Source organism: Hibiscus syriacus, unplaced genomic scaffold, assembly GCF_006381635.1.
Source record: "Hibiscus syriacus cultivar Baekdansim isolate YM2019G1 unplaced genomic scaffold, ASM638163v2 tig00110482_pilon, whole genome shotgun sequence".
Lineage (NCBI taxonomy): Eukaryota > Viridiplantae > Streptophyta > Magnoliopsida > Malvales > Malvaceae > Hibiscus > Hibiscus syriacus.
In genome coordinates, this window is record NW_024062758.1 from 2,078,944 (window position 1) to 2,105,598 (window position 26,655).

A 26,655-nucleotide genomic window follows, 5' to 3' on the forward strand; every position below is an offset into this window, starting at 1 on the left:
TATTTCTTTTAGTCGCTTGAAACCCTCTCATTATCTTTAAGTTAGATTAAAACCTCGCCATCTCATATTAGTTCCCTTGTTCACGTAGATCTAACCTAACTCTATCGATATTATGTACCAACTCTTAGAAAAATGACTATTTCTCAACAACTCCTATAAAGATTAGGAATATTATGCCAAAACACCAGACAAACTCTTAAAAACTCTTACAATGCTAAGGCATAAGACTAAAACAATGAACAAAACAACAATAGACATAAATATACTTAATCATCCATTAAACATAAAATAAGGTATCATCCAAACATCTCAAACACCAAATAAAATAGTTAATGGTATGGCTAAAATCATCCCCAAATATTCATTAAGTACAAGCCCTTAAAAGATAAGAAATGAAGAACAAGGAGAAGAAAACTCCAAAAAACAGAGTTATTGTCGTAACAGTAGACCATCACTATGACTGCTCCAGCGCACTAGCCTCTCTCTAAGGCCTAACCGCTACTCCGACGAAGCCCGACTATAGAGGACACCAAGGAAGGATGAGAGGAGAAGAAGGTGTTACAGTTGCATTTTCCAAAACTTTTTAGGGTAGGTGAGAGTGGAATCTCTTAAATGGTGGGCATAATATGCTATTTATAGTGAGGAATTTCTAGGGTTTAGTGCCATTGATATTTCCCCAACTACCCTTGAATTCATGCCTATTTCGTGAATGATATGGCAGCTGGTAGTGGCTCCAAATCCTTGGCCGGGGCAGAGGTTCACGTGAGGTGTATTAGATAATTACCCGTGCGACGTCAGCAATTTTGTCTCGTACTGCGTCAGATTTGCAAGATAAAACTCGTCGTGACAAATATCATCTTTAGTTCCTTTAGCCCTTGCACAAAATTTGTCTCGGAAAATAATTTCCTTCTCGGTCACTTCCTATCACTTGCATCATCACATCCAACACACAATACTTCTCATCAGCAGCATCAATTTTATAAAGAAAACTAGTTGAGGTAAAACTTTTCCACCACACGCATAAAATGTCCTAAATGCAACTAAAATTGGATGACAATGGCTTTTAGACAAACAATAACTTAAGTAAAAAGATGTAAAATATAATCTTTTTACGGAGTTGTAACACCCTCAAACTTAAGTTATTGCTTGTCCTCAAGCAATGAATAATGAACAATAGAAAATAAAATGCTATGGCGAAGTTATAATTAGGACAATCAAGTGGTCTAAAATTTTAGCCCTCAACGAACAAATATGTTTTGAGATTTATTATGTCATCTTAACGGGTTTACTAAAATCTCAAAGTGGACAAATCTATATAGCTTAAATTGTCATGAAAGTAACTATGTTACTTATTTTATTTCAGAATTTTTTTGTCTGATAACAAAATTAAAAATAATTAATTTTCTATTTATTGGAATCTTTGATTTCATTTTTGAAATCAATTGAGATTTTAATTATGTCGTACTGATTTATTTCAAAATTTTAGTTCATGACTAAATTTTGTTGATAGAATAAATCAAAATTTAATTTTGGTTTATTGTTGGAATTATTACTAATTTTAGTTTCGTGTGTTAAACGAAATCGTGGTTGTCGGTGATAGTGAGCCACGATGAGAAACTTGTAAAATTCTATGAACAAAATATCTCATTTGATGATACCAAAAGTATTGCTGTGTGTATTTTCTAAAAGAGCAAAACCAAGTTATAGAAAAAATTATTTTCTATAAACATGAAGTTGAAAATCAACTTAATAAATATATTAAGATAGTAAGAAGTGTGCATAACATGATATTACTCATGAAGTGACATCACTATATTCTCCTAAAATAAATGGATTAGTGAAGCGAAAGAATTGAACAATGAACGAAATAGTAAGAAATTATGAGTTGTCATAGAACATTTGGGGGAGATTTTGTTCTGTCAAATTATCTTTTAAATAAGGTCCCCAGGAAAATGACAAGACATCATATGAGTTACGAAAAGTTTCAAAATATGTGTCATACAACACTTGAAAATGTGGGGGTGTCTTGAGAAGGTAATTGTTATATTACCAAAACAAATGAAAATAAATCCTAAACAATGGATTGTATTTTCTTTGACTATACTATCTTAGAAGGATAGAACAATGCTTTTTGGAATTTGATATTTAAAATATCAACGACTCAAGTGAATATGTTTCACATTGGAAATAAAAAGTATCATGGAAATCCTTAAGAAAATGGTTATAATCAGATTCATAGTGAAATATGAGTTTAAAGCTCTAGATAAGTCTGGAGAATAAGTTGAATTGTTTTGGAATTTCTTGAAGGATATTCTTAAATGGCTTAAACATGTGCCCACAATATGTTTATACTATGACTAACAAGTATAATGCTAATTCAAGACATATGCGTCGTCGAATTAATACCATAGACAATTGATCTCAAATTGAGTTATCTCTGTTGATTTTGTAAGATCAAAGGATAACATTATAGATCTGCTAACCTAAAGGTTAAATCGAGATCAAGTTGAGAAAACATCTAAAGGAATTTGACTAAAGCCTATGGAATTTAAAGGTGTTATGTGAAGGAAAACCTACCTTGTTGATTGGAGATCCCAAGATCTAGGTTTAAAGGGACAACCTAATTGCATAACCTGTGTACGATCACTGTGGGGGTTTCTTATCCCAAGTCCACTCTTATGATGTAAACAGTGATCAAAGTGGTATAGGCTAAGCAAAAAGCTCTTAATGACCATTGTGTGCTTCGGTGAGCCGATCAACATAAGTCACCTATGTGAGAGTGAAGTGGGATCGCTTCAAGGAGACTATTGTGCATAGTTCTTTCAAACTCTTGCAAACCATCCAGATGCCCATGGCTTTAAGGACATACCCATGAGAACTAAATTCTTTTCAGAGGGGTAGTTGTGTGAAGTATGTCATCGTTTACACAAACGGCAAAATAGTTCAAGGACATCGCATCTATTGTTTAACCAGTAAAGTAAATATATTGTCACAAGGGAAGGTTCAAAGGAGGATAACTACATATCCTATGCAATTATCAATCGTATAGGCTATCACCACATTGTGCTAAAATGTTTTTGATTAAATCATCAATTTCATTCATGTGGGGGATTGTTGGAAAAAATGGTGAATTTAATTGATAGATTTAATATTTATATTAAATAAATAGTCCTTTTGACTATTGCAAATTAAAAGATAATTTTTAATTTGAATATTAGTAGGATAATTACTCTTTTAATAAGTTATTTTAAAAATGTATTGGTTATACTTTTAATTATGAATATTAAAAGATAATTTTATACTTTTGTATATTTTAAATTAAAAATAATATTTGTTTAAGTTTGAATAGCAAAGGGAGTTTACCTTTTGACCATTGCAAATTAAATATATTATTTAATTTGAATATTAGTAGGATAATTCTCTTTGAATTTGTCAATTTAAAAATATATTTGTTATATTTTTAACTTTGAATATTAAATATAATTATATATTTTTGTATATTTCAAATTAAAATAATATCTATTTAAGTTTGAATGGTAGAAGGAGTTTTATTTTTTGAATATTTCAAATTAAAATATGTTGTTATATGTTTAATGTTGAATATTAAAAGAAATTTGGTTAGATTAAATCTCTCTTGAAAATTCCTATAAATAGTAAGTAAACCTGTTAGATTTTTTACATCTTAACATATCTCACAACTCAGTTTTCAAGAATTTCTCTTATCTTGAAAAAGTTTTTATCTTCCTTAGTTTTTCCGGTTATAGTCGAAGGCAATGATCGTTCATGATATGTGCAGATGTGCTAGTGTAACTGATCATTAATTGTTGTATCCTGGGAGAGAGACGACTAACGAACTCGAGCACCAAAGGAGTAGCCAAAAATCTGTCTTAAAAAAACTGTATAGCGACATGCCTCAACTGATTCCGATCGATAGATCAAAATAAAAGGAGTATTTGATTTCCATTTATTTTTATCTTATCTTCTAAGAAGTTTAACATTTTTTGTTTATTTTCTTAGGATTGATTTTGTCTCAAATTGTTATTTCGGATAACAATCTCAAGATAAGAGTAAACTCGTTCTTTTTCTTTATCATTTTGTACTTTTAATATTTTATAATGATATTTATGTATTATAATTTTTTATATCATTATCGGATTAATGTACGTGTTTTTTTATTAACAATAGGTGGTCTGAAAGAGACGAGAATGTGGGAAATTAACAGGCAAAATAGCCTCCGAAGAAACCTTGAATAAAGGCTCGTTGTCTAGTACCATCAGATCATTCCTAAACCAAACAAGGGAACCCTCTTTTCCATTTATCTTCACTATGGTAGATGAGTACCTTTCGAAGGTCTTCTCCGCAATGTTGTCCATTTTAATGGGGTCTAGTCCCGGAACCCGGAACAAATTTGAGGAAGAAACACACTGTGATCGGGATTCTGAAGCAGAGCTCATTATGCGCCAAAAATTGAAAAGGAACCTAATTTGAGTTGAAAATGCAACAGTTGAAGATGAATTATTTGTTAGCAAAAGTGGAAGTAAAGAGGAAGGAGAAATAATACTTATACGGGTGTTCAAACGGTTAATTCAATTACCGACTGTATCGAATTACCATTAATCAAATTAAATGAATTTTTTTCTTTAATCGTTAACCGAACCAAACTTTTTTTTAAAAATACTGATTGAATCGAGCAAAATTCGACTATTTCAGTCGATTAACCGAATTAACTGATTTTTTAATAATTTTTTAATTATATTAATTTGGTTATAATTGAAATATTGTTTATTTGGGTTAAAATTTAATTTATTGATAATTTAACGAATATAGTGTGGTTAAAAAATAACTAATTCCTAATTCTTAATGGTTTTGAGCTTAAATATGGATTTAATCAATATAATATATTTATTATTTATTAAAACAAATAATGAACTATAAATACACATATGGAAAAATTAATCAAAATAATGAACAAAAAGTTACAAAAAAATCATATTAACGTGCCACATAAACTTTCCGTCACCCACAGTAATGGTTGTTAACGTCGAGCGATCATTTTATAATAAACGATAACATTATTGACTGCGACGTTACCATTTTATAATAAACGACAACATTAGTGACCGATTTGCAACTTTTAAAAATCAAACATTTACCCAAACATTAGTGTCCAATTGCATAATTTACCCTTAAAATTATCTCCCAAATAAATTACTAATGTTTTAGAGTGTGCATTATAAGAAAAGAGTACGAGTTTCATTTCTATAAATTTCACAATCATAATGAAAATTCCTCTTATTTATAAACAAAAACAATGTCGAGAGTCAAAAAGAAATACCAAATATCCACTATTGCTCGAAAAAGACTGAATTCGTTTCTCAAGCATAATGAGCCTGAGTTTTACCAAACAAACCCAACAGATCGAACCAATACAACGAACTTAAACAAAATAAAAATCATATTCGGATCAACTTATAAGTTCATAATAGAACTAGCAAGTAAATCAAACCAAACTCGAGTAAAAGATTTAAAATATTCAAATGAAACTCCAATCCATGGACAAGTCTAATTTCTCTGTGCATGCTCCAAGACTTGATTATATGTGCTTTAGAACAGTACAATCACAAAGAAAGGTTAGACATCTAGTTCATCAAAAGAAAAGTTAAATGAACCGCACAGATATAAAATACTCTTTCAACTATTATCAAATAAAATCCGAAAACCAAACAATTCATAATCCCAAACAAAGTAAACAAAACATGATATGACTGACAAACTACTAAGTGATAGCCACCATCTCGATAGGAGTTCAATCGAAAATAGATAAAATTTCTTAGAAATTGGGTCTCTCAATAAAAGAAGCCAAGTACTTTTCCACCAACATTCTTCCTTCTGGCTTCTTCGTGATCCATAATTCCAGCAGATGTGGTGAGCACAATGTAGCCAAACTGCAACGGTGAAACCGATAAAAATGTCAAATCTAGTCAAGCTTTTTAAAAATATCTATAATCAAGTTTGAAGTACATGTAATTCCAGCTAATCTGTAAATGAGCAGAGTCTAGCTAGCTCAAGCAATTTGATTTTTATATCTAATCAAGCTCATGCTTTAAAAGTTAATGTCAAATTTTGAATCACAGTCGGAGCTTCTTACTAAGAAGACCAAATAATAATATCCATTAGTCAATTGTCATTTATTTTCCAAACAAAAATTTCTAGTGCTTAGAAAATACTACTAACTAATAGTTCTTGTGAAAACATTATCATCAAAAACTAAATAAAAGAGATTAAACGATCAAGAAATTTCTTAGCTAACCTGTCTCGAAGGAAGTAAACGAGCAGTCCAGCCCTCTATCTCCTTCACTCCAATATCGAAACGAGGACTGATAACACCGCACTTGTTCAGCCTTCCATTCAGTTCAACCACGATTTTACCAGATCTATGATCATCTACGTATTCAAACTCTCCAATGTAACCTGTAATATCATTCAAAGCAATGTACTTAAATCAAACAAACCTAAATCCTAGCATAAACTATTAAAACTAGAATGAAAGCTAAAAGACATATTATAGGAGAAACAAACCATGCTTTTGCATCACCAAAAGGAACTTGATGATAACTTTAGAGGACGGCCTGATCATCACTTGCCGTTTCCCCCTCTTCTCTGCATTGTACATGCTCTTGAGTGCATCATTCAAAACGCTCACCCTCACCATTTTTCAAATACAAGCTGCTCCTGCTTCTGATTTTTCAGATGAAATAAGAAACAGTTATTGCATCCATTTCTGAATCATATTCAATCAAAATATTTTACAATAAAACCAAAGTCAGACAATCTCCCAACATATTACATGACCGTAAGCAATGCAAACCCGAAACGTACGAACCGAAGAATCACTCGGTTCCAAACAAACCCAGATTTTAGGGAACATCAGAAAAAATGGATATTGTATCCTCCTGCACTCCTATAAGCCATTAGAGTCTCGTTCTTTTTAAAAAATAATCGAACCAAGAACAATAACAACATTCCAAAAACAGAAAAGGACAAGTTTCAAGATTTACAACCTGATAAAAAGAAGAGAGCGTTCAACATACCTGAGAGCAAATAAAAAATGGCAGCTGCGTCAAAGTTGCTTGAGGAGAATGCGGAGAGAAAGAGTAAGTTAGGGTTTTTGGTTTTTAAAGGAGGCGGTTGCAATGATAGTAAAGAATTGTTTGGACTTAGGGTTTTATGTGGGACTTCCTGAATCATAGACCAAATTATAGAAAACCAGCGCCCAGTTAAGCTGTTTGGCCCTAAAAGTAAAGCATTTCTTGACGGTAACGTAGGCCTAATTCAAATATAGACGCGTAGGCCTGACCCAATTCACCTGGGCTTGATTAAAACGGTACACGTGTTCACCACATAAGACGGTTATATAATGTTCCAGCAATTCATGCGTCACTACAGCAGTCAGCAAAGATGGTTTTACAGGAGGCAGAGGAGAGAGGGGAACAAATGGCGGCAAATGAAAACCATCCGAAAAATATCGATGAAAAGAAAATTCCTAAAAAAATAAAAACCTAAAAAAGCCATGATAATAAATAATGGTAATTATTAGTATTGTTATTATTATTATCTGGAATCTGCCCTCCATTGGTTCATCTACTATTTTCTTCTCTCACTCTTATAACTATCAATATCATACGACATCAATTAAGGTATTCTTTTATTCTTCTTAATTTTTAATTTAATCTTTTCTGGTATATGTTTCGAGGTTATTTTCGATCAAATATTGTTTTCTTTGCCCTAAATAATTTGTTCATCGTTGTTCGTTTGATGAGATATTGGAGGAATTTTAAACAAAATCTATGGTTCATTCTGTTTCCATGATCTTTTAAACCGTGTATAGTGATAAAATTGTTGTTTGATTTCTGAGAAAATGGAAGCAAAATTGGAAGAAAGCGGATGGAAGATTATAAATTGTAAGATCCCTTTTTACTTTTTTTCCAGTGAAATTTTAATATCTTTCAAATGCATTCCTTTTGCCTTAAGTTTAATCCGTGTTTTGATGCTCATAAAATGCACCAGAAAAACGAAGAAGAAAAGAAAGTAGATCCTCTGAGTTTAATATCTAAGATTCCTTTTGTTTTTATAATGTTGTATGATATATTGTAATGAGTTGAATCCTGCTTTATTTGTTGATCAAATAGAGGAAATTTGAAGATGAGGCAAAAGAAATTTTTATGTTTTTTTCCAGTGTTCTTTTTATATTTGCATACAAGCTTCCTCGAGTTTCTTTAGATCAATTTTTACCATGTCTAATTTGATTTTTGATCATCATTTCAAATTTTAATACAGAGAAGCTCTCGAAGACAATGTTGTTTTGGCATTCAAGCTCAAGGCAGTAAGATTAAATTGTTCTCAAATGTTTTACATTCATGTTTCATCATAAAGGTTTTGTTATTTAAACTATTGTAATATGGGCATGAAAACAATGTGAAAAAAATCATATGAACATGATTGTCATAATTTATATAACACAAAGTCTAACATGTCAAATATTTTAAGAGTATGTAACACCTTAAATATGATTATGACATGGAAAATAACGACATGTATACACAAATTGCCAAGTCTATACTGTATTATGGATTGGAGCATGAGTAGGAAAAAATATTGCTGGTTATTTATTGAAAAATGGCTCTCTTTAGAGCATAAATTAATAACAATCAAAGTTTTGATAATATGACAGACTACATTGACCCCACCTATCATGGGCTTCAAAATTTCACTAAAAAATCCTAACATGGGTGGATGCATCTCATGTTAGATAAAGATCAATTGTGTACAACAATTTGTTAGTAAAAAAAATTCGTCTCTTCTACCCTGCAAATTTCTGTTTCCTTTATGGGAAGATGCTAGTTGGCTATTGTAGTTCCCTTTATGGATTGACTCATTGACATTGGTTTGTACCTCTGGGTAACAATCATCTCTGTATCATGACTGGTTCATTTCTTGTTTTCACTCTTCATCTTGACCAGCTTGCTTGCAGGAAAGTGCAACCTAGCCATAAGCGGCCGTGGTGCTCGCGTTTTTTGGTCAAATCCCCTTACACAAACAAATCCTGCAAATAATTTGAGTCAGTTAAAGGAGCATGGGTGAAAGCATGACAAATCTTCAATACATGCGTAATCATCATTCATTGCTAGTTCTTAAAAGAGTGAAATGTGGTTCAACTGAATTTCTTTGCATATTAATTCAATGTTTCTGGAAGGACTTTGAACTAGGGATGTTTTAAAATAGCTGTATTCTAAATGCATGCATGGACACTTTTTATTCTAAATGCATGCATGGACACTTTTTAAAACATTTTTAGGTGTTAAAAATGGTAAAGAAGACGAAAAAAAGGCAACCTGTTTTTCTTGTTGAAAATTTTGGTTAGCTTATGATCTTATTGTAAAAATAAACAGTTTTTGTCCCATCTCTTTATGTGTGTCCAATGAGAAGCTGATGTTTGTTGCATGCATATATGATAAATAATGAAAAGTGAGATTTCATACCTTTCCAAAAGCAGTACTGAATTCCCTCAGTTGAAAGTCCTAGTAGACAAAGATTAGTTCTGTAAGTATCCTTTTACTTTATTACTGAACCAGGACAATAATTTTAATGTTCAAAAGCTTGATGGGTGGTAGTTTCTTACCTTTGAATATTGATGACACAGATGTTCCAAAGTATACAGTTCGTCTTGGTAAATTCCAAATCCATTCCCTTGGAACGTTGATTGGGTTGAGGCTTGATTCATGATCTGCAAAGACCTGTGTGGTAATAACAGATTAATTTTATAAGCATCTTATTATCAAATAAATTATGTGTTAGGGATGTAGGAATCAATAAAATGTTGGTTCTTGGATACTGTAAGATAATCTATATCTTGTCTAGGATATAGTTCCATGTTCTGGATTCCTGGATCATGTTTTACCCCTTTCTTTTGACTTCGGAGTCTTCTAAGAATTAGATTTGGAAATAGCTTGGACAAGATTACCTCATTAACTTGAAAATACGTCCCATTTAGGGGAAAGCTTCCTCTCATTGCACTTCTACATGGTATCTGTACACATTGCAATGCCAACATTAGTTAGGAATCTTGGAGGTAGTTGGGTTTGCTTCCAGAACATTTATGTGTAAATCTTGCTCACCAAGATGGTTCCTCGGACTGTCTCGGCATTAGCTTCTCTTACACTATTGCAAGCAAAACAGGTCTTCTCGCTGCACAATCTTCCTTGTTCTTGGGATCCGCAACTTTGTTCTGGTGAGTGAATTGAGTGAGCAGTTTCACCTATTAAATGCATGTTTATAGAAGCCCATCTAGTTAGTTTGTAGTTCAAACAATATATTTCCCAGTTCCCACTAACACTAGTCAATGTGTAGTTTGAACTCTAACTATGATGACATATCCTATTAACACAATGGTGATATATGGTGTGATCTTAACATTGTATACTATTTACAAAAGTATTTCATAAATGGCATGAGCTGCGTTGTGACTATCTCTCAGCCTTCTTTATATAGGTTGACGTTCTGAGTTTTGTTCTTACCCGGTGTCCATATAGCTAGAAGATAGGGACTAGGATCACCAGGTTCCCGTTTTTCCATCTATAAATATTGTAAATATGGAAATTAGAATAGTATGTTATGCATTGAAGTCACAAAATTTCAACATATTACGAATAACTTACCTGTTTCAAGAGAGGATGCGTATCTGGAAGCTCATATCTGCATCATTGCAGCTATGTATCAGATTGTGATGTATTATTTGTACTCTGTAGCTACTATAAATTACTGATTAATTAGCATCAAAATTCTGTGGTCTAAATGTTTTTCCCTGTACACTCGCAAATATATTTTTCAAAGCAATGTCCAAGTATAACTATAGTCCAATTTTTAGAGCAGAAAGATAGGTATCACGAGCACATTTTATCTAGAGTGTATTCTACTGGTATTGGTTGGGTTAATTTTGCCCTCTGACCATTATATTAACAGGTTTATCCGTGATCATAGGTTGGTATTTGGTACTTCAGTTATACAATGATGAGGGAAATATCCACTTACACATAATGCTCTGTTCGTAGCCTGCTCACATTCTTCAGTTTTGGAGTGGGGATAGAAGCAGCTTCAGGATTCAAAGCTACTAAAGCCTTTGACAAGTCTCCTTCTTGGAGTTCCATATTCTCCTGCATGTAATGCTGTAGGTTCGCTGTGAACTCTTCCATGTTCAGTTTTATTGTGGGAATTTCATCAGGATCCTCATAGAATGCATCTTCAATATCACTCTGTGTTACTTCTATGTGCTCTGGTTCTGGTGTTTCCGGCTCTTCAATGATAGGTTCATTGTTGCCACCATTATGCGCTACTTTAAGCAAGTTATGCACGGGTGGAGGTAATGGAATTTGATTTAAAGTTCCGTTAGGATTTCTCTCAGGCATCATTGGAGCAATTGTACTTGTTATACTTTTCTCTTCAGGCCCTGGTAGTGTGAGCCTTGCACTGCATGGAAGAAAGTTGACACAAGCTTGAAACATAGAGCTCAGGTTTTTGGAGGCCAAGGTAGGTGGCTTTAAGAGTATCTGACCTTTCTGTTAATTTAATTTTTTCATTAAATCCTCCTAAGTTGTCTTCTTTTGGTATTGAAGGTGAATGTGTTGCGTTTTATGAAGACTTGAAACAATATTCACTTATTTTTTCATCACTATTCCTTGAAAGCTTGTTGTCACCTTACTTTGTGTTTGTTTTTTGAAGTCATGGGTTCCCTGCCCGGTTTGTGTGCCAAATTTAAACCTAGGGGAAAGAAGCATCTACACTATTGGGAATCTCATAGGTTTAAGACAGGTCCTTTTTTTTCCCTTTGTTTAAGACAATCAATATTTTCCACATCAACGGGGATGCCTATGACACAATTCATGGCCATGTTAAGTATCTATGTGATTTTAGATCTCGGTAGATGTCTGTTGAAATGAATTTGTGAATACCAAATTGAATAGTAAATTTATGGTGGTTGTTTTACTTGAATGCTTTAAGACCTATATTGCCTTAAGTAACAAAGATAAATGGTGGATGTCAATAGAAGTTGAAGCTAATTGCTTGGCATGTTTCCAGGTTGATGAGTTTTTCATATATATGGGCTCATGCAGACAACAAAAGTATAAACATCAGTAAATGATTATTAATCAGTAACCGAGCAAAGAAAACTTTAAAGGCTTGGTTCTGATATTGATGCTTGTGTATGAAAATTTAGATGCATGCTGGTGAGCAGTGCCTGTTTCTAGCTGCCTGGGTTATTATGGCATTCATTATAAAGACAAGCTGGAAATAGGTTGGACACTAACCTTGCAAAAGCACTTGCAAAGTGTCTGCACTCCCCTCTCATTGGACATGCATTGCAATTTGGTTTACTCTTTGTGCAAAAAACCTACAAAACATGTTAGTGCATGAGCATAATGATGCTCTTTAAAGGCTTCACTTCAAAATATGATTTTAATTTTTGAAGCATTGATGTAAAATTTAACCTAATGAAATACCTTTCCAAATGTAATCATCTGATAATGTAGTTCATACCTGTATCAGTAGTGCATAAATCAGTAAATTTTTTATGAATAGACATTTATCTAAAGGTTTTGAGGTTACAATGTTTTCTGGTCAAGCTTGCATAATCTTGGCCACAAATATTTTTGAATTGACTCCAGTATTGGATACCTAAGAGGAACTCGTTAGCATCTGTGAGCAATGAGGCAATCAGAAAAAAAATGAGGTTGGCCCGTTAAATGCCTAATGTCTAATACTCACAATTCTAAGAGATGCAGCTGTAGTGACTCAGGCAGCGGTTGTAGAGGAACCCATCCTAACCTAACAGCTATTCGTCCAACATTTGTGTCAACCTTCAGAAATTGTAAATGTTGGAAATTGGATGAGTGGTTTTGTTGATCTTGTCAAACTAGAATTATAAGTAAATTTTGTTTGAGTCTTACTGGAAAAGCAAGATGGTGAAGGGTTAAAAGCCTAACACACTCCACACTTTTCAGCCCCAATCCTCGTATGCTTAGAAGATAATCCCTACAACATAAGCAATTTTCTGATGCCATGAACATTAACTTCAAAGATACAGGAAATCAGGGGGTTTCAATGAGACCTTCTATTCTTATATATATAAAAAAGTGGTTATTCACTCTGGATTAGTTGATGCCATGAAGAGTTTTGTTATCTATGAAGATGATAACTGTAATGTTAAAGGATTAACAGTGAACTTCGAGATGGCTTACTTTGCTTTACCAGGGGGAACATCTCTTAACCATTCCAGATCAATGCTTTCATGGTCTCTAACCAGTCGGTCCAAGAAGTCCTGCAAATTTTTTCTAGTACTTTTAAATATGCAGTAAAGCTTTCACAATGACTGCTCCTATTTAAGATCAATGCCTTAGAAATTAAATTTGTTTCACATGCCTTGATTCGTTCTGCCAGCATGTTGTTCATCCCTCTTTCTTTGATGGTGTTAGAAATCTCATCAACACTAACATTTCTCATTGCTTTGTAATCAAGGGAATCCATAGTATCGTTGCTTCTTTCTTTCTGTAAACCATTGACCTGCACATGTTTCCTTAACTGGTCCCAGTCAGTAGCATTATTTTTCTCTTCCTGAGCCTTTCTTCTTTTGGGCTTTAAGCTGATGTTATCTCCATGCTGATTGTCAGAAGAATGCACCGGCTCCTTTTCATTTGATTGAACCTCTCTGCTTTCTATAGCTTTACCATTAGCCAAATCAGTCATTCTTTCAACATCAGGTCTTTCCGTGAATTTGAGGGCATCTGCAGCAGACAATGAGGTACTTTTCTGCATCTTAGTCATTATATCAGTTGTTGGAGGCATTGTAACTGATGCACATTCTGATTGGAAGGTCTTCCTGTTTTCTTGATTATTGTTGCAAAGCTGATTACTTCTATTATGAACTCGTTGCTGCACTAAGTGCTCACCCGATAAGGTATTCAAGACTGTTGTGGCCATATTTTGATTTACTGGTTGTCGATTGTGTTGGACCATGATTTTACCTCCACTATGGTCTGATTGTTTTGGCTTGTTGAACCCAGCATTTGAAGCCCAGGAAGACATGCACTCTTCACTGAAAGGTTCAAGGCTGTCTTCTTCCCATGTTTCAGACTCCAAAGTTATGTGTAGTGGATGGCTACTTGCTCCCAACGATTTCACCTGTAGTTGGCTTCTAAAATAGCTATCTTGATTGAATGAGGAAGACCGTTTGAGATTTTCTGTTCTTTTCAATCTTGATGTCTGCCCCTCTTCTGTAACTTCTGACTGTTTATATTTTAATCCTTCATGAAACGGTGAGCTCCCATTTGCACAATGGTAAAATTCATCAAAAGAGGCATTGTTCTCTATCTGGTCAAGAGTTGAACCATGAATGTTGAGGAACTTGCATCTCATTGTAGGATCTTCTGTTTCTGAGTTGGAGCCTGAGTAGGTTCTGATTCCTCTGTTTGCTTGAATAACTGAGGAATCAAAAGAATTTTGCGATGACAGCACATCTTCCTCCAAGCTCTGACTATATGTTCCAGTGAAACTTGTTCTCTCTATAACTAAATACTCGCTGTTCCTTGGGTAGTCTGTTGACATGATAGGAGTTCTGGAGCTTTGGTTGTCATACTGATGACTAAATGGCATTTCATGCCATTTGATGGTTTCATCTGGATTCAGTTCACAGATTTCTTGTTCTTCGATTAGTATTTTTGCCTCATCTGCATTGCAGTCTGTCTTGCTTGATGACTTCAAAGGAAATTTTGCTGCAAGAGACATGAAGGCAGAGCTGCACGGTAGGAAAGAGATAAAAATGTTTAGTTATAATTTTAGTTTTCATGTTAATTTGTACTTTCAGTATGACCAAACTAACTTACCTTGAAAGGTGATCCGAAACATTTTGGGTAAGGAAGACTCCTATTACAGAATCCACCACAGATCCCTTCCATTTTGAGAAGTGCCTATCTCCTGCAAGATTTCATGACACTTTGGTCAGCATACTTGCTGCAGTCTACAAGACTCAAGTAAAGTGTTTATGCTGAATATTCAAGTAATTTTGATTGATACAATTTTTTGCATATGGGCTAGGCTCTAAAATTCCAAATTCTGTCAGAACGTTGGTTAACGGGGCAGAAAATGTTAGTCTGAAGCTGCAGAATAAATCTTTAATATTCTATTATGGCAGTTCAATTATTGGAAGTGCCTATCTTATTCGAGTGAACTGCAATTTTTATTGATAGGCTTAGTGGGTTGGGGGGGCATATTTCTTCTCTCAAATCCTTTCTCTCCTAAAAGCATATGTTAACTTTTGATATGCATTCTTCTCAATTTCATACTTATCTTGAAGATCCTAGACAAGTTCATGTCAACTATATGGACTTGCCATGAAGTAATTTTAGAAGGAAAAAAATTCTAGTAGTTTTAGAGCAGTGAATATTATGCTAGCTTGGCAATTTCGTACTAGATATGGCTGGTAATATCTTTTTATCATGTCATTTTTTTCTAATGCTGTTATATCTTGTTTATGCGGGCATATCAGTGTTTCTTATCCTCCAATTATACAAAAACATACTTACTGCCTTTTATTCTGTAATTATATGATCAGAAGGTCCAGGGTGACATGTTAGTCTAGAAAGCAGATGCAGAAGTCTTTGTACTACAGAATATTGGGGCCAAACGTTAGCAGGCTGTACCTTGTACAAGATGCATTCGGGCTATAAATGAATCAACTCTGCCATGAAAAACTCTCCTTTCTTCTTCCCATCGATTTTCCTTCTCCTTATCTGTGTCCTCAATGTCTTTTCCCTCCTTCCCCATCAACAAATTCCATACCCTATTTGTCTCTGGATCAAGGTCCACTCTAGGTCGCACTTTGCTTTTCTTGATAAATTCAAACCCCTCATATGGGAAAATTGTTCCAGGTCCGTTGTATACAACAAGTGCATTCTGCAGTTCTGCCTTAGGTTTGCTGTTCCTTTCTTTGAGAGTGAGGTCCTTGAATTTCTTTATTATCTCCTCCACCGGATTGAGAGTTGCCTGTTTTTTTGATGGTCCTGCATATTTTACCAAGAGCAGTTGATTTATGATGGTGAGTAGAACATTTTACCGAGAACAGTTGATGAAAGGGTTAAGATTTGTTAATACCACTTGCTTTTATGGATTGCTGCCGGTTCTCATACACTTCTTCCTTTTTGTGCATCATCTGTCCAGTTCTGGATGGAACTCTTCTAGGTAGACCAGGCTCTCTTTTCTTATTTTCTGAAAGATTGGTATGGGATCTTTTGCCGACCAAGCCAAATTGAGGTGCAGGGACCTTTTCAGAGGTAGTTGGTAGAAGAAGATTGTAGTTCTTGATTGTGACCAAGTTTTGGACTAGAGCTAACTCTTTTGTGTTTCCTACTTTTTCTATGCCTGAAAGCAGTTGGGAAAAAATATTTTTCTTTGAAGAGGTTAGATCTCTAGCTGTAGAGTTAACACACCTGTCTCCTGTGAATTCACTGAACGCACCACTTTTTCTGCTGTCTATGTTATCACTTTGAAAATGGGGGTTAGATTTTCCACAATCTCTCAGTGATATAAATTGTCCTGCATTAACACCATTTGTGCCTTTTGTTTGAAGTAGTCCTACAGAATGTGACGCTGGACACTTGATTCCATAAATATATGCACGGGTTTCATCCTCCATCATCCTTCTTTTAGAAGCCAGTAGAAAAGCTGCCCCATTACTGCTGCAATTTGTATAACCTTCATCCTCTTCAAACATCCCTTGGGATAGCAATGAACTCAGTGAACCTGCTCTGCTGAATTGTCGCTGCTCAATGGCATGATAGTGATCTCTCTTGAATCCCCTACCTTCATTAGAGTTGGACAAAACTGCCGCTACTGATTGAGGGCGTCTCTCGAACATGAGTTCCTTGGTCCCATGAATATTTTTCCAATTGCTTCTCCTTTGTGAAACAAATTGGATGGCTGGCTGTGTGGATGCATACCCATTTCCATAGCTTTGTTGGCTCAAATTAGCATTGTAATTGTTTACGTTTCTTGTCATGACTGTTACATTCTCCATTATCTCCTTTGCTTGAAGTTGGGAGGCTGTAGCAGCTGTACATGGCATGGACATGTAATCAATTGGCAACATTTTCTTCAAGAAAGAGGGGTGACTGTATTCAGTTTGTAGTTGCTGGTTTTCTACTGCCAATCCACTCTGTTGAGTAGTCTGTGTAGTGAGTTTTGTTCTAGACTCACTATATCCAACATCGGAAAATCCCATGGCTCGAGATTCAAAGGACTTAATTCCCTCTAGCTTTGCTTGGTGACTAAGTATATCGGTCGGACTTCCATTTCCAGTGTTTTCTAAATCAAAATCCAATACTCTTCTGCAGGATCTTTGAGCAGGCACTGAAGTAGGATCAAGCTCCTTTATACAATCTACTTGTTGAGTTGCTTGAGCACTAGGATCAGAGCCCCTTGTACAATCTCCTTGCAAAGTCTTTGATTCTTTCTGGTTGCCCTCGTGCATGTGCTTCCCTGTTGCAGTTATCCCAGCTCCTTGAGCAGATATGTGTGCCGAATCTATCAGTTCATTGGCAGATCCTTTCAGGCTTCTCTTCCATACATGCTTCCTCTTCTCCGGAGTTCCAGCAGTTGAGCCAGCTTCCTTTGTTGAATCTGCATGTTCAGTTGCAGATTCCACCAGGCCTTTGCGCACATACTTCCTCTTCTCACTTGGGTTGTTCTTGGAGTTAACATTAGCTGCAGCGTCAGACTTCGGAGTACTTTTGGGTTCTCCTTCCACAATTACCTTGGGTCTGTGTTTTCTTCGTTTAGGTGGTTTTTGCTGAGGCGTCTTATTCAGATCTATGCCTCGGGTACTTCCCCTTTCAGAGTCCTTTTTGTCCATTGGAGTGCCAACGACAGCAGATGAGGAATCGACAACATTCTGTAAGAGCTCACAGTTCTTTTGAGAAACACCATTTTCATTGTGTGCAATTAAATTTGCCTGTCTTTCCTTCTCACAATTCGAGCTTTCATGTGATGCAGAAGTTGGTGCTGTGGAGATCTGCTTGTTCTCCATCTTCTCAGTTTGATTTAGTGCTTCTAACATGGATTGAAATGAGGTGGTGAAACGAGAGTCTGCACCGACTTCTGTCCTTGGTGAGTTTAAATTGCACTCTGGCATTGAAGGTATTGGAAATCCATCTGTAAGAAAGTTACCCTTTATAAAAAAATTTGGTTGTACCAATGTAGTTGTGACGCATTTTCCGGTTTCCAGCGCATTTTAACGGGCTGCATTAGTTCATAAAGTTGCTTAATTCTAGTAGCTTCATAAATAATGAGATTCTGTAATAATGAGAGATTTCTAATTTCTCAACTAAGTTCTGAAAAGTTATCCTATGCATGATAACTGTTAACTATTAGTTACATACAAACTACTATAGTTGTAGTAAAATCAATTAGCTTGACATGTTCGTTTCTTTATCAATATATTTGTTTCTGGAAAATAAGGACATTCAAACGATATCTTAGTTGCATAATTTTCCCTTTCTAAACAGATTTAACAACTTACATTGCGGCATCTGGAGGAAGTTGTTGATATTGCTTATGAAGTCTGAACTTGAGGATTGATGTGAGCTAGAATATCTCCAGTTATCTTCTCGAGAATGCAAATTTGAGATTGACACTGTGCTCCTGCTGCCTATGCTTGCAGTTTGGTTTGCAGAGGCAAAACCATTTGTGGCATTTCCGGTTGTCAGAAGACTTTCCCGGGTATGATTGTTCCATTCCGTGTTTCCATTCTGAAGAACCTGTCCATAAGAACCTGCAATGTTATTGATCATTCTGTTATTCTTTGCCAAATTTAGACTGCCAAAATGTTGATCCTGGTCGAAACTTTGAGAAACTTCATTGTTATTTAGGATATCTTGAAAATATCCCTTAGGAAATGCAGCAAATTCCTGCCAATTTTCTTGTCCAAACTGGTTCCCATGCCCATTCATTTGGATCAGGTTTGATCCTGGAGAGATCGGCTTTTGTGGGGTTACCGGTATCCAAGAACTCATAAACTGGAATTCTTTTCCTTGTGGAATTGAAATTTCTTCACCAAAATTCATCTCAGATTCTAGTGCAAAACCCAGCAACCAGCTCTTTCTGCCAGTTCTTCCTATTTTTATAAAAAAATACCTTGCTTCAAACAAATACCAATTCCTGAAAATTTCCCACGAAGATCACCAAAATTCCAATTTTCTCAGGGAAAAATCCTACCCTTTGCTTCAACTCATCCTCCCGAATCACCAAATCTCCACCTAACATCCTCAACATAAAACACCCAGAAAAACCTGAAGAAAATTAAAAAAGAAAAGCAAACAACAATTCTCAGGTAGAAAATCAGTATAGCAAATCAACATGTGTGATATAAATATGATTTAGAAAGCCATTTCTCTCAACTAATAAAAGGAAACTATACCATTTCTGTGCTGGAAAATAAGGAAACCGTGAACAAAAAATAGAAACTAGATAAAGCAAAAAAGACATGTAATTAAATTCCTGTAAACGAAACAGTTGTATTATTCGTAGAATTAAGTGAGGATTTGTTAGCAAAAAGATATTGTAAATATCTCCAAAGATTCTTGATGGTATTAAAGGAATAACAGCCGAATTGAGTTTACACCAATGTACATGAACCGAGTTAATCAGTAAATCAATGTCGAAAAATATTGTATATGTAGCTTGTCTTACCGATTTATTGTTCTGGGTCAGCTTTGTTTTCAGATCATAGCCAATGCCAGAAAAATCAGTAGTGTCTATTGCTAAAACAAGGGGAGATGAGAAGAGAAAGAGAAAAAAGAAAATAAAAGAAAGAAAGCATAATTTATAATATATGAAAATAAGCTACTACTGTGGGCACTCACTTTAGTGTTTTAGAAAGTGAGCACTCCCAATGTATTTATTACTTAGAAGTTTGTGTCAGTGAGTTAGGAAGTTCTTTTTTTTTCTCTAAAAAATGAAATGAAAATTGAAATAAAAACTGAAAAAATGTGGCAATTTTATTGTCCTGAAGGAACTTTTAAAATTGAATATGGTAAGCGAAATAAATTAATTTCTCGTGGTTTTTGTTTTAAAGAAACATTTAAATTTGAATTATAAGTTCATTAGATAGTGAAAAGGATTTGAATTTAGGCAGAATTCTTTAAAGGCAAATCTAGTTATCTGAAACGGCAGCATGTGAAAAATTCATTGATTTTAACTCTGGGGATGTTTTCATGTCAGTGAGTTATGGTATTTGTTAATAGAGAAAATTGCCTCAGTGACCAAAAAAAAGTTATAATATACGATTTTAACCAACTTTTTTTGGATTTGCCAAAATGACCAACAAATTCGCAACGCGAAATAAAAATCGCAACGCGATCCCCAGAATCGCAAATCAGTTTCCAAAATCGCAACGCGATTCTTGAAAATCGCGATGCGATAGTACAAATTCGCATTGCGATTTTCCATAATCGCAACGCGAATATGAAAATCGCAACGCGAACACATAAATCGCAACGCGTATCCGTAAATCGCAACGTGTATCCGTAAATCGCAACGCGTATGGGTAAATCGCAATGCGTATCCGTATATCGCAACGCGTATCCGTAAATCGCAACGCGTATCCGTAAACCGCAACGTGTATCCGTAAATCGCAACGCGTATACGTAAATCGCAATGCGTATCCGTAAATCGCAACGCGTATCCGTAAATCGCAACGATAATCCGTAAATCGCAACGCGTATCCGTAAATCGCAACGATAATCCGTAAATCGCAACGAGAATCTGTAAATCGCAACGATAATCCGTAAATCGCAACGAGAATCTGTAAATCACAACACTGAAATTTTGGGTATATAACACTGAAATCATAAACTAAATCCCTAAATCGCAACTCATTCCATCTCCATCTATCACTCTCTCCGGCGACATCCGTTCCTATATCCAACGACATCCTTCCCAATCCGGCAACAGGTTTTAGTTTCGCAGCTCGTCTGTTTAGTAAATTAATTTACAACCATGAAATCATCTAATGTTGATCATGTTTGGATAGATTTGTGTTTTGGAGGGTCATGGGATAATGTTCATGGTGTTTTACAATATATGCCTTTACCCATGAATCTTCAACTAAAATTGTCTTTACAAAAGTTAACTTATGAAACTCTAATGCTACGTGTTTCAAATAAATTGAATTTAGAGCCCCTAAGTGGATTTAGGCTATCTTATCAGAGAAATGGTAAAGTTTATTTGTTAACCGACAATGAATATGTTGAACGATTCATTGCTTACATTAGTGTTTCACAAGATGATGTTACATTGTATGTTGTTGAACCTAGAAGTAGTATTGTTGGGTCAGTAGCGGGTAGTAATCAACTAAGTTTTTCTCAAAACCCACAACCTTTCTCTAATTCAAATCCCAATCAACTTTCAGCACCAAATTCCGGTTTTCGTATTGACCAGTTAGACGATGATGAGCCAACAGAAAAAATTGTGAGTACTAGTCAGTATTCGAAATTTGGTCTTGGTCAATATCCGGACTTTGATATTGGTCAATACACGGATTTTGATGATGTTTCAGAAGAAGAAACAGACCATGCGTGTAATGATATTGATATTGGTCAATACCCGAATTTTGATGATGAAACAGCCGTTGCCGAAGAATGTAATGTTGATGATAATGAGGAGGAAGTTACGACTGTGAATGAACATGTTGAACATCCATTCTGTAATTCATATAATCCTGAAGAAGAAAAAGAAGAAGAAAAAGTCCCCGAAGAAAAGAAAATGCCACGGGCGTATAACTGGAATATGCCAGAATTACTTCAGATACCGGAAGAAGAGTTGATAAAGAAAGCAGTTGATTGTTACACAAAAGTTATTCGTATCAAGAAAGATGATTGTTTTGATACAAAGGAAGACTTGAAGATAGCTTTATATACGAAATGTGTGGAAGATGGCTATCAACTAAAAGTTAACAAATCAAGCAAAGATCGTTTCGAAACAAGGTGTATGATTGACAAAAACTGTACGTGGCGTATGATTGCAAAGAGAATAAAAGATTGCAAAATGTTTCAAGTTAGGACTTTTATTGATAAACATACATGTTCAAGAACCCAAGTTTTTCCTCACCATAGACAGGCAAACAAAAAGGTGTTGGGTGGTTTTCTGGCTGAGTTAATGTTTTTGAATGGCAGGGTATATCGGGGACATGAAATTATGACTGACATGAATGCTCGGTTCAAGATTAGTATATCATATTCTCAAGCTTGGAGAGCCAAATGTTATGCCTTGGAATTGTTGAGGGGGTCGCCAGAAGCATCGTTTGCCCAACTGCCGGCTTATTGTCACAATTTAAAGCTGAAAAATCCTGGGTCGGTAACTCATATCAAAACAGATAGAGATGGACGCTTTGAGTTGCTGTTTATCGCCATTGGTGCTACGGTTAGTAAATCAATATAATTTTGTTGACTCATTTTTGTTAGTTACATGCATTTCACATTTAAATGATTATATTTCTTGTGTATATTATTTTGTAGATTCGTTCGTTTATTACTTGCATGCGCCCAGTTATTATAGTTGACGGAGCACATTTGAAAGGTCGATACCTTGGAGTAAACTTATTAGCAGTAGCCATGGATGCTAACAATGGGATATTGCCAATAGCTTACGGGGTTGGCAAATCTGAAACCTCTGATTCATGGACATGGTTTATGGGGCATCTTAGGGATTGCATAGGTCCTATTAGCAATCTGACAATCATATCCGATAGGGCAAACTCAATTGACAACGCTGTTAGAAGGTGTTTCCCAGATGCTTTTCATGGACTTTGTGGTGTTCATTTGTATAGAAATCTAAAATCAAGGTCTGCTGGTATAAAAAAGCACAAATGGACATACTGGAAGGCTGTAAAAGCTTATCGGGAAGTGGATTTCAATAAGCATATAAATTGTTTAAGACGTGTTTTGCCTCAGTGTGCTCAAACACTAGAAGATGTCGGGTTTGAAAGATGGTCAAGAGTACATCAACTTGGAGCAAGATATGGTTTCATGACGTCTAATAGTGCAGAATCAATCAACGCTCTAAGTCGTCATTCCCGGAAATTACCCATTACTATGTTAATGGAGTTTTTTCGAGCCTCTATTCAACAGTGGTACTACAAGAAAAGAAACCATGCAGGTATTATTTCTTTGAATTCGTAACTTATCATATTTATATATTTTACTAAGTATTGTTTATTTAAATTTACAGGAACATTGGAACATCGTGTTACACCATGGACTGAAAAAAAGATAACGAAACGTGTTGTGAAGTCAACGTCATGGAGAGTTGAACCATGTTCAAACACTTTGTTTCAAGTACTGGATAATAACTTAAATGGGCTAGTCGATCTAAATGCAAAGACGTGTAGTTGTATGAAATGGCAAACATCTGGTTATCCGTGTGGCCATGTTATAAAAGTTGCTCTTCATTTAAACCAAGATGATTCAAGCGCATACGCTATGGATTGCTACACTACAGAAGTTTATCGACAGACTTATGCCGAGATTGTCTACCCTATTCCACATCCTTCTGAGTGGGACATACCAGATGACTTACAAACAGTTTTGCCACCAGCCATGGACAGAAGGCTACCTGGCCGACCAAAAAGTCACGATCGTATACCGTCTAAGGGTGAAGAGAAGAAGAGATCGACATGTAGTCGGTGCAAGGAAAGTGGTCATACAAGGTTGACATGTGGATCACCAGTGCCATCAAAATAATCTTTTCCTCTACCAAAATATGGATCCTCATCAAAATCCAAAGCTCATATGGTGTCAAGCAAAAGGCAATCATCTTTAAAATCCCAATCACGATTGGCTTCACCTTTTGAGACTGTTAACTTAGGTGATTTTTAAATGCAAACGTTGTATTATGTGGATTTTATGTGTGAACTTTTAACATTTTCAGTTGAATTAATGACTCAGGCCAACCATTTTGACTTAACCAACTCTTGTTATTCAGTTGTTATCACTATTAGGCATGCATTTGACTATCGCAACACGGAAAATACAATCGCAACGTGAAATGAAAATCCCAACATGAAAATCGCAATGCGGAAATGAAAATCGCAACGAGAGAATCGCAATGCGAAATGAAAATCGCAACGAGAGAATCGCAATGCGAAATGAAAATCGCAACGACAGAATCGCAATGCGAAATTAAAATCGCAATGCGAAATGAAAATCGCAACGAAAGAATCGCAATGCGAAATGAAAATCGCAACGAAAGAATCGCAATGCGAAATGAAAATCGCAATGCGAAATGAAAATCGCAACGAGATAATCGCAATGCGAAATTATAAACGCATTGCGATTTTCATTTCCGCATTGCGATTTTCATTTCGCATTGCGATTCTCTCGTTGCGATTTTCATTTCACATTGCGATTTTCATTTCGCATTGCGATAGTCATTTTTGCCTTCAACATAATGCAGATTGAAATCAACAAAATCAACCATTACATTTCAATCAATTAAACAAGCACAAATAAGAATTATGTTCGCATCAATTACACAAATCAACTTTTACAAATCATCTTTTACAAATCAATTAAACAATCAAAAAATAAGCAATAATTCTTATTTCCGATCATCTACTATTGAATCAACTTTTACAAATCAATTAAACAATCAAAAAACAATCAATTAAACTATTGAATCAACTTTTGCAGCTCGACATCATTTTCACGCAGTTCACTTCTGAGATTAACCTGCAGAAACCAAACATTTGTTCAAACAACACTTTCTACACATCTAAAACCTACAAACAGCAAATTATTGAATTCTAGTTACTTAACCAAACATTTTCAAACCAAAAGTATATAAACTTACCAATTGTTTATGGACATTTTTATAACGCGGATGCAGGTAGGCAGCGTCTCGTATATATCGATTTAGCCATATAATGCCGAAACCACAAGCCTACTGCAGCTTTATCTCTATCGGTGGGAGGTAGATACTTGATGCTTCCCGTCGTCAAACGCTCCAACGCCAAGCATACGAGAGGACCACAATCTCCTCTGGCTCCGCTCGTTTGTTGTGGCGCGGTCTCGTCTCTAATAACTGTAATATTGAGCTTCTTTGGCTTCTTGTTTCCAGAACGAGTCCAATAATTGATCGCATCCAAGAATTTAGCCAAATGAGAGCTCCATCCCTTAATAACATCTCTTAAATCAGCCAATGATATGTAATTTATCATGCTGTCATACACTATTGTCTTAAGGGATGGGAGCTGAAGCTCGACGAGAATCCAATGTTTACGTTCCAAAACAGGGATAAACACCTGCAATCATAAGTAATAATTCATTCATTTGCGCACTTATTTCATAAAACCTTTAAACTCAATCTAAAATAAATACTAACCTTATCGACCTCCCACCATGCAGGATAAAGTTTAGCTTGTCCATTGCCCAAATCAAATGATTCATCTCGTGCATTCTTCAAGTGAACGGCGTGAAAAGACGTCGGCATTATTGTATATCGTATATTTTTATTTTTCTTAAGTTTTCTTATTATTAGAAGACGTGTCACCCACGCATCGATATGCTGTTTTACAAAAAAAGACATATATTAGTGACTTACATAAATTTTAAAAAAAATTAATCAAATTGAAATATAAGAAAAATATAAGACTTACCCCCCCATCGAAATAGCCATTGTCTTCGACCCCTAATAATACGCCCCACCAAGGCCGTTCAAGCAACAAAAAGATATCATCGGTGAGCTTGCATATGTCAGTGAAACACCCCTTGCTCCGCTCATGTAGATAAAAATCAACTGCGGTCTTAGCCCAAAGGGTGTTATCCAAAATTGTGTCCGGTAGTTGTTCCCTCTCCTCTTCAGATACCGGTATGGTACTGGCCGGTAACTCATACGAGAGCCAACTTGAATCCATCATGTCCGGCACGTCAGAGGGTTTCTCAAGAAGCCTACATATGACGCCATGTGAATCGGGCTCTTGAATGGTGGGAGGGATCTCTTCAATGATGACAGTGGCCTCTTGAACGGTGGGAGGGGACTCTCGAGGAATGATATGGGGGGCCTCTTCAACGATAGGAGTGGACTCTTGAGGGATGACAGGCGAGTCGGGCTTCTTCTTGCGGTGTCTTCGCACTATTGGGGTGTACGGAGACTTAATAGCACGTGCACGCTGTCTGATGCGTGAACTCCGTCGTGCAAGCATAACCCGACGTAAAGCATCCACTCTATCGGGCCGCTAAATAATTAAATACAAAAATCAGTAAATAAACAGACATGATATTTAAACAGTGAAAACAAAGACAAATATGTTTCAAACTTGCATTGTATTCACCCAAGTCATTATTCTATCATAGTTCACAAAATGCATCATATAACAAAGAAAAATATGTTTCAAACTAATACCCTGAAGTTAGTATTTGTCTTTGTTTTGTCTATTGGTTGAAGTAATGCAATCCATTCAAGTTTCAATTTGCAGAAGAAGAAATAGTTTACTTTCGCAACACGAAACTTAAAATCGCAACGCGAAACCAAAATCGCAACGCGAAATGAAAATCGCAA

General features: G+C 35.5%; 2 protein-coding genes and 1 long non-coding RNA gene across 6 annotated transcripts; 1 reads left to right on the forward strand and 2 right to left on the reverse strand.

Annotated features, from left to right (window-relative positions):
* Nucleotides 1-5,673: 5,673 nt before the first annotated feature.
* Nucleotides 5,674-7,227, reverse strand: LOC120128705 (40S ribosomal protein S15a-1). Its single transcript, XM_039146335.1, has 4 exons — nt 7,092-7,227; nt 6,580-6,738; nt 6,311-6,471; nt 5,674-5,945 (listed from the first exon to the last, which is right to left on the reverse strand). Exons 2-4 carry the CDS (start codon nt 6,710-6,712, stop codon nt 5,847-5,849), a joined length of 393 nt encoding a protein of 130 aa, XP_039002266.1. The 5' UTR covers nt 6,713-6,738; nt 7,092-7,227; the 3' UTR covers nt 5,674-5,846.
* A 321-nt stretch (nt 7,228-7,548) lies between these two features.
* Nucleotides 7,549-8,423, forward strand: LOC120128996. Its single transcript, XR_005516683.1, has 3 exons — nt 7,549-7,697; nt 7,916-7,961; nt 8,338-8,423. It is a non-coding gene; the product is annotated as an uncharacterized LOC120128996 (long non-coding RNA).
* Nucleotides 8,424-8,854: 431 nt separating this feature from the next.
* Nucleotides 8,855-19,807, reverse strand: LOC120128917 (transcriptional activator DEMETER-like). 4 transcript variants are annotated; one of them, XM_039146526.1, is made up of 20 exons: nt 18,623-19,391; nt 16,800-18,255; nt 16,201-16,766; nt 15,750-16,109; nt 14,934-15,024; nt 13,474-14,845; nt 13,293-13,372; nt 13,002-13,086; nt 12,820-12,911; nt 12,661-12,729; nt 12,555-12,591; nt 12,363-12,445; nt 11,089-11,523; nt 10,716-10,752; nt 10,575-10,632; nt 10,176-10,315; nt 10,022-10,087; nt 9,680-9,794; nt 9,540-9,578; nt 8,855-9,103 (listed from the first exon to the last, which is right to left on the reverse strand). In XM_039146526.1, exons 1-20 carry the CDS (start codon nt 19,164-19,166, stop codon nt 8,988-8,990), a joined length of 5,841 nt encoding a protein of 1,946 aa, XP_039002457.1. In that variant the 5' UTR covers nt 19,167-19,391; the 3' UTR covers nt 8,855-8,987. The 4 variants fall into 4 exon arrangements, 3 of the variants coding, with proteins under 3 accessions (XP_039002457.1, XP_039002458.1, XP_039002456.1); XM_039146527.1 differs by having other exon boundaries at nt 13,474-13,734; nt 13,768-14,845; nt 16,201-18,255; XM_039146525.1 differs by having other exon boundaries at nt 16,201-18,255.
* Between the last annotated feature and the right edge of the window lie 6,848 nt (nt 19,808-26,655).

What these genes read in the sequence shown, in the direction of transcription:
- LOC120128705 (XM_039146335.1), bottom strand. Translation starts at nt 6,712, where the DNA reads ATGGTGAGGGTGAGCGTTTTGAATGATGCACTCAAGAGCATGTACAAT. An exon ending in TTTGGTGATGCAAAAGCATG is followed by an intron (nt 6,472 to 6,579) that starts GTTTGTTTCTCC and finishes ATGATATTACAG; the next exon opens with GTTACATTGGAGAGTTTGAA. An exon ending in GTTTACTTCCTTCGAGACAG is followed by an intron (nt 5,946 to 6,310) that starts GTTAGCTAAGAA and finishes TCACCGTTGCAG; the next exon opens with TTTGGCTACATTGTGCTCAC.
- LOC120128917 (XM_039146525.1), bottom strand. Translation starts at nt 19,166, where the DNA reads ATGAATTTTGGTGAAGAAATTTCAATTCCACAAGGAAAAGAATTCCAG. An exon ending in TTCACCATCTTGCTTTTCCA is followed by an intron (nt 12,912 to 13,001) that starts GTAAGACTCAAA and finishes CAATTTCTGAAG; the next exon opens with GTTGACACAAATGTTGGACG. An exon ending in TCTAGCTATATGGACACCGG is followed by an intron (nt 10,316 to 10,574) that starts GTAAGAACAAAA and finishes TGCATTTAATAG; the next exon opens with GTGAAACTGCTCACTCAATT.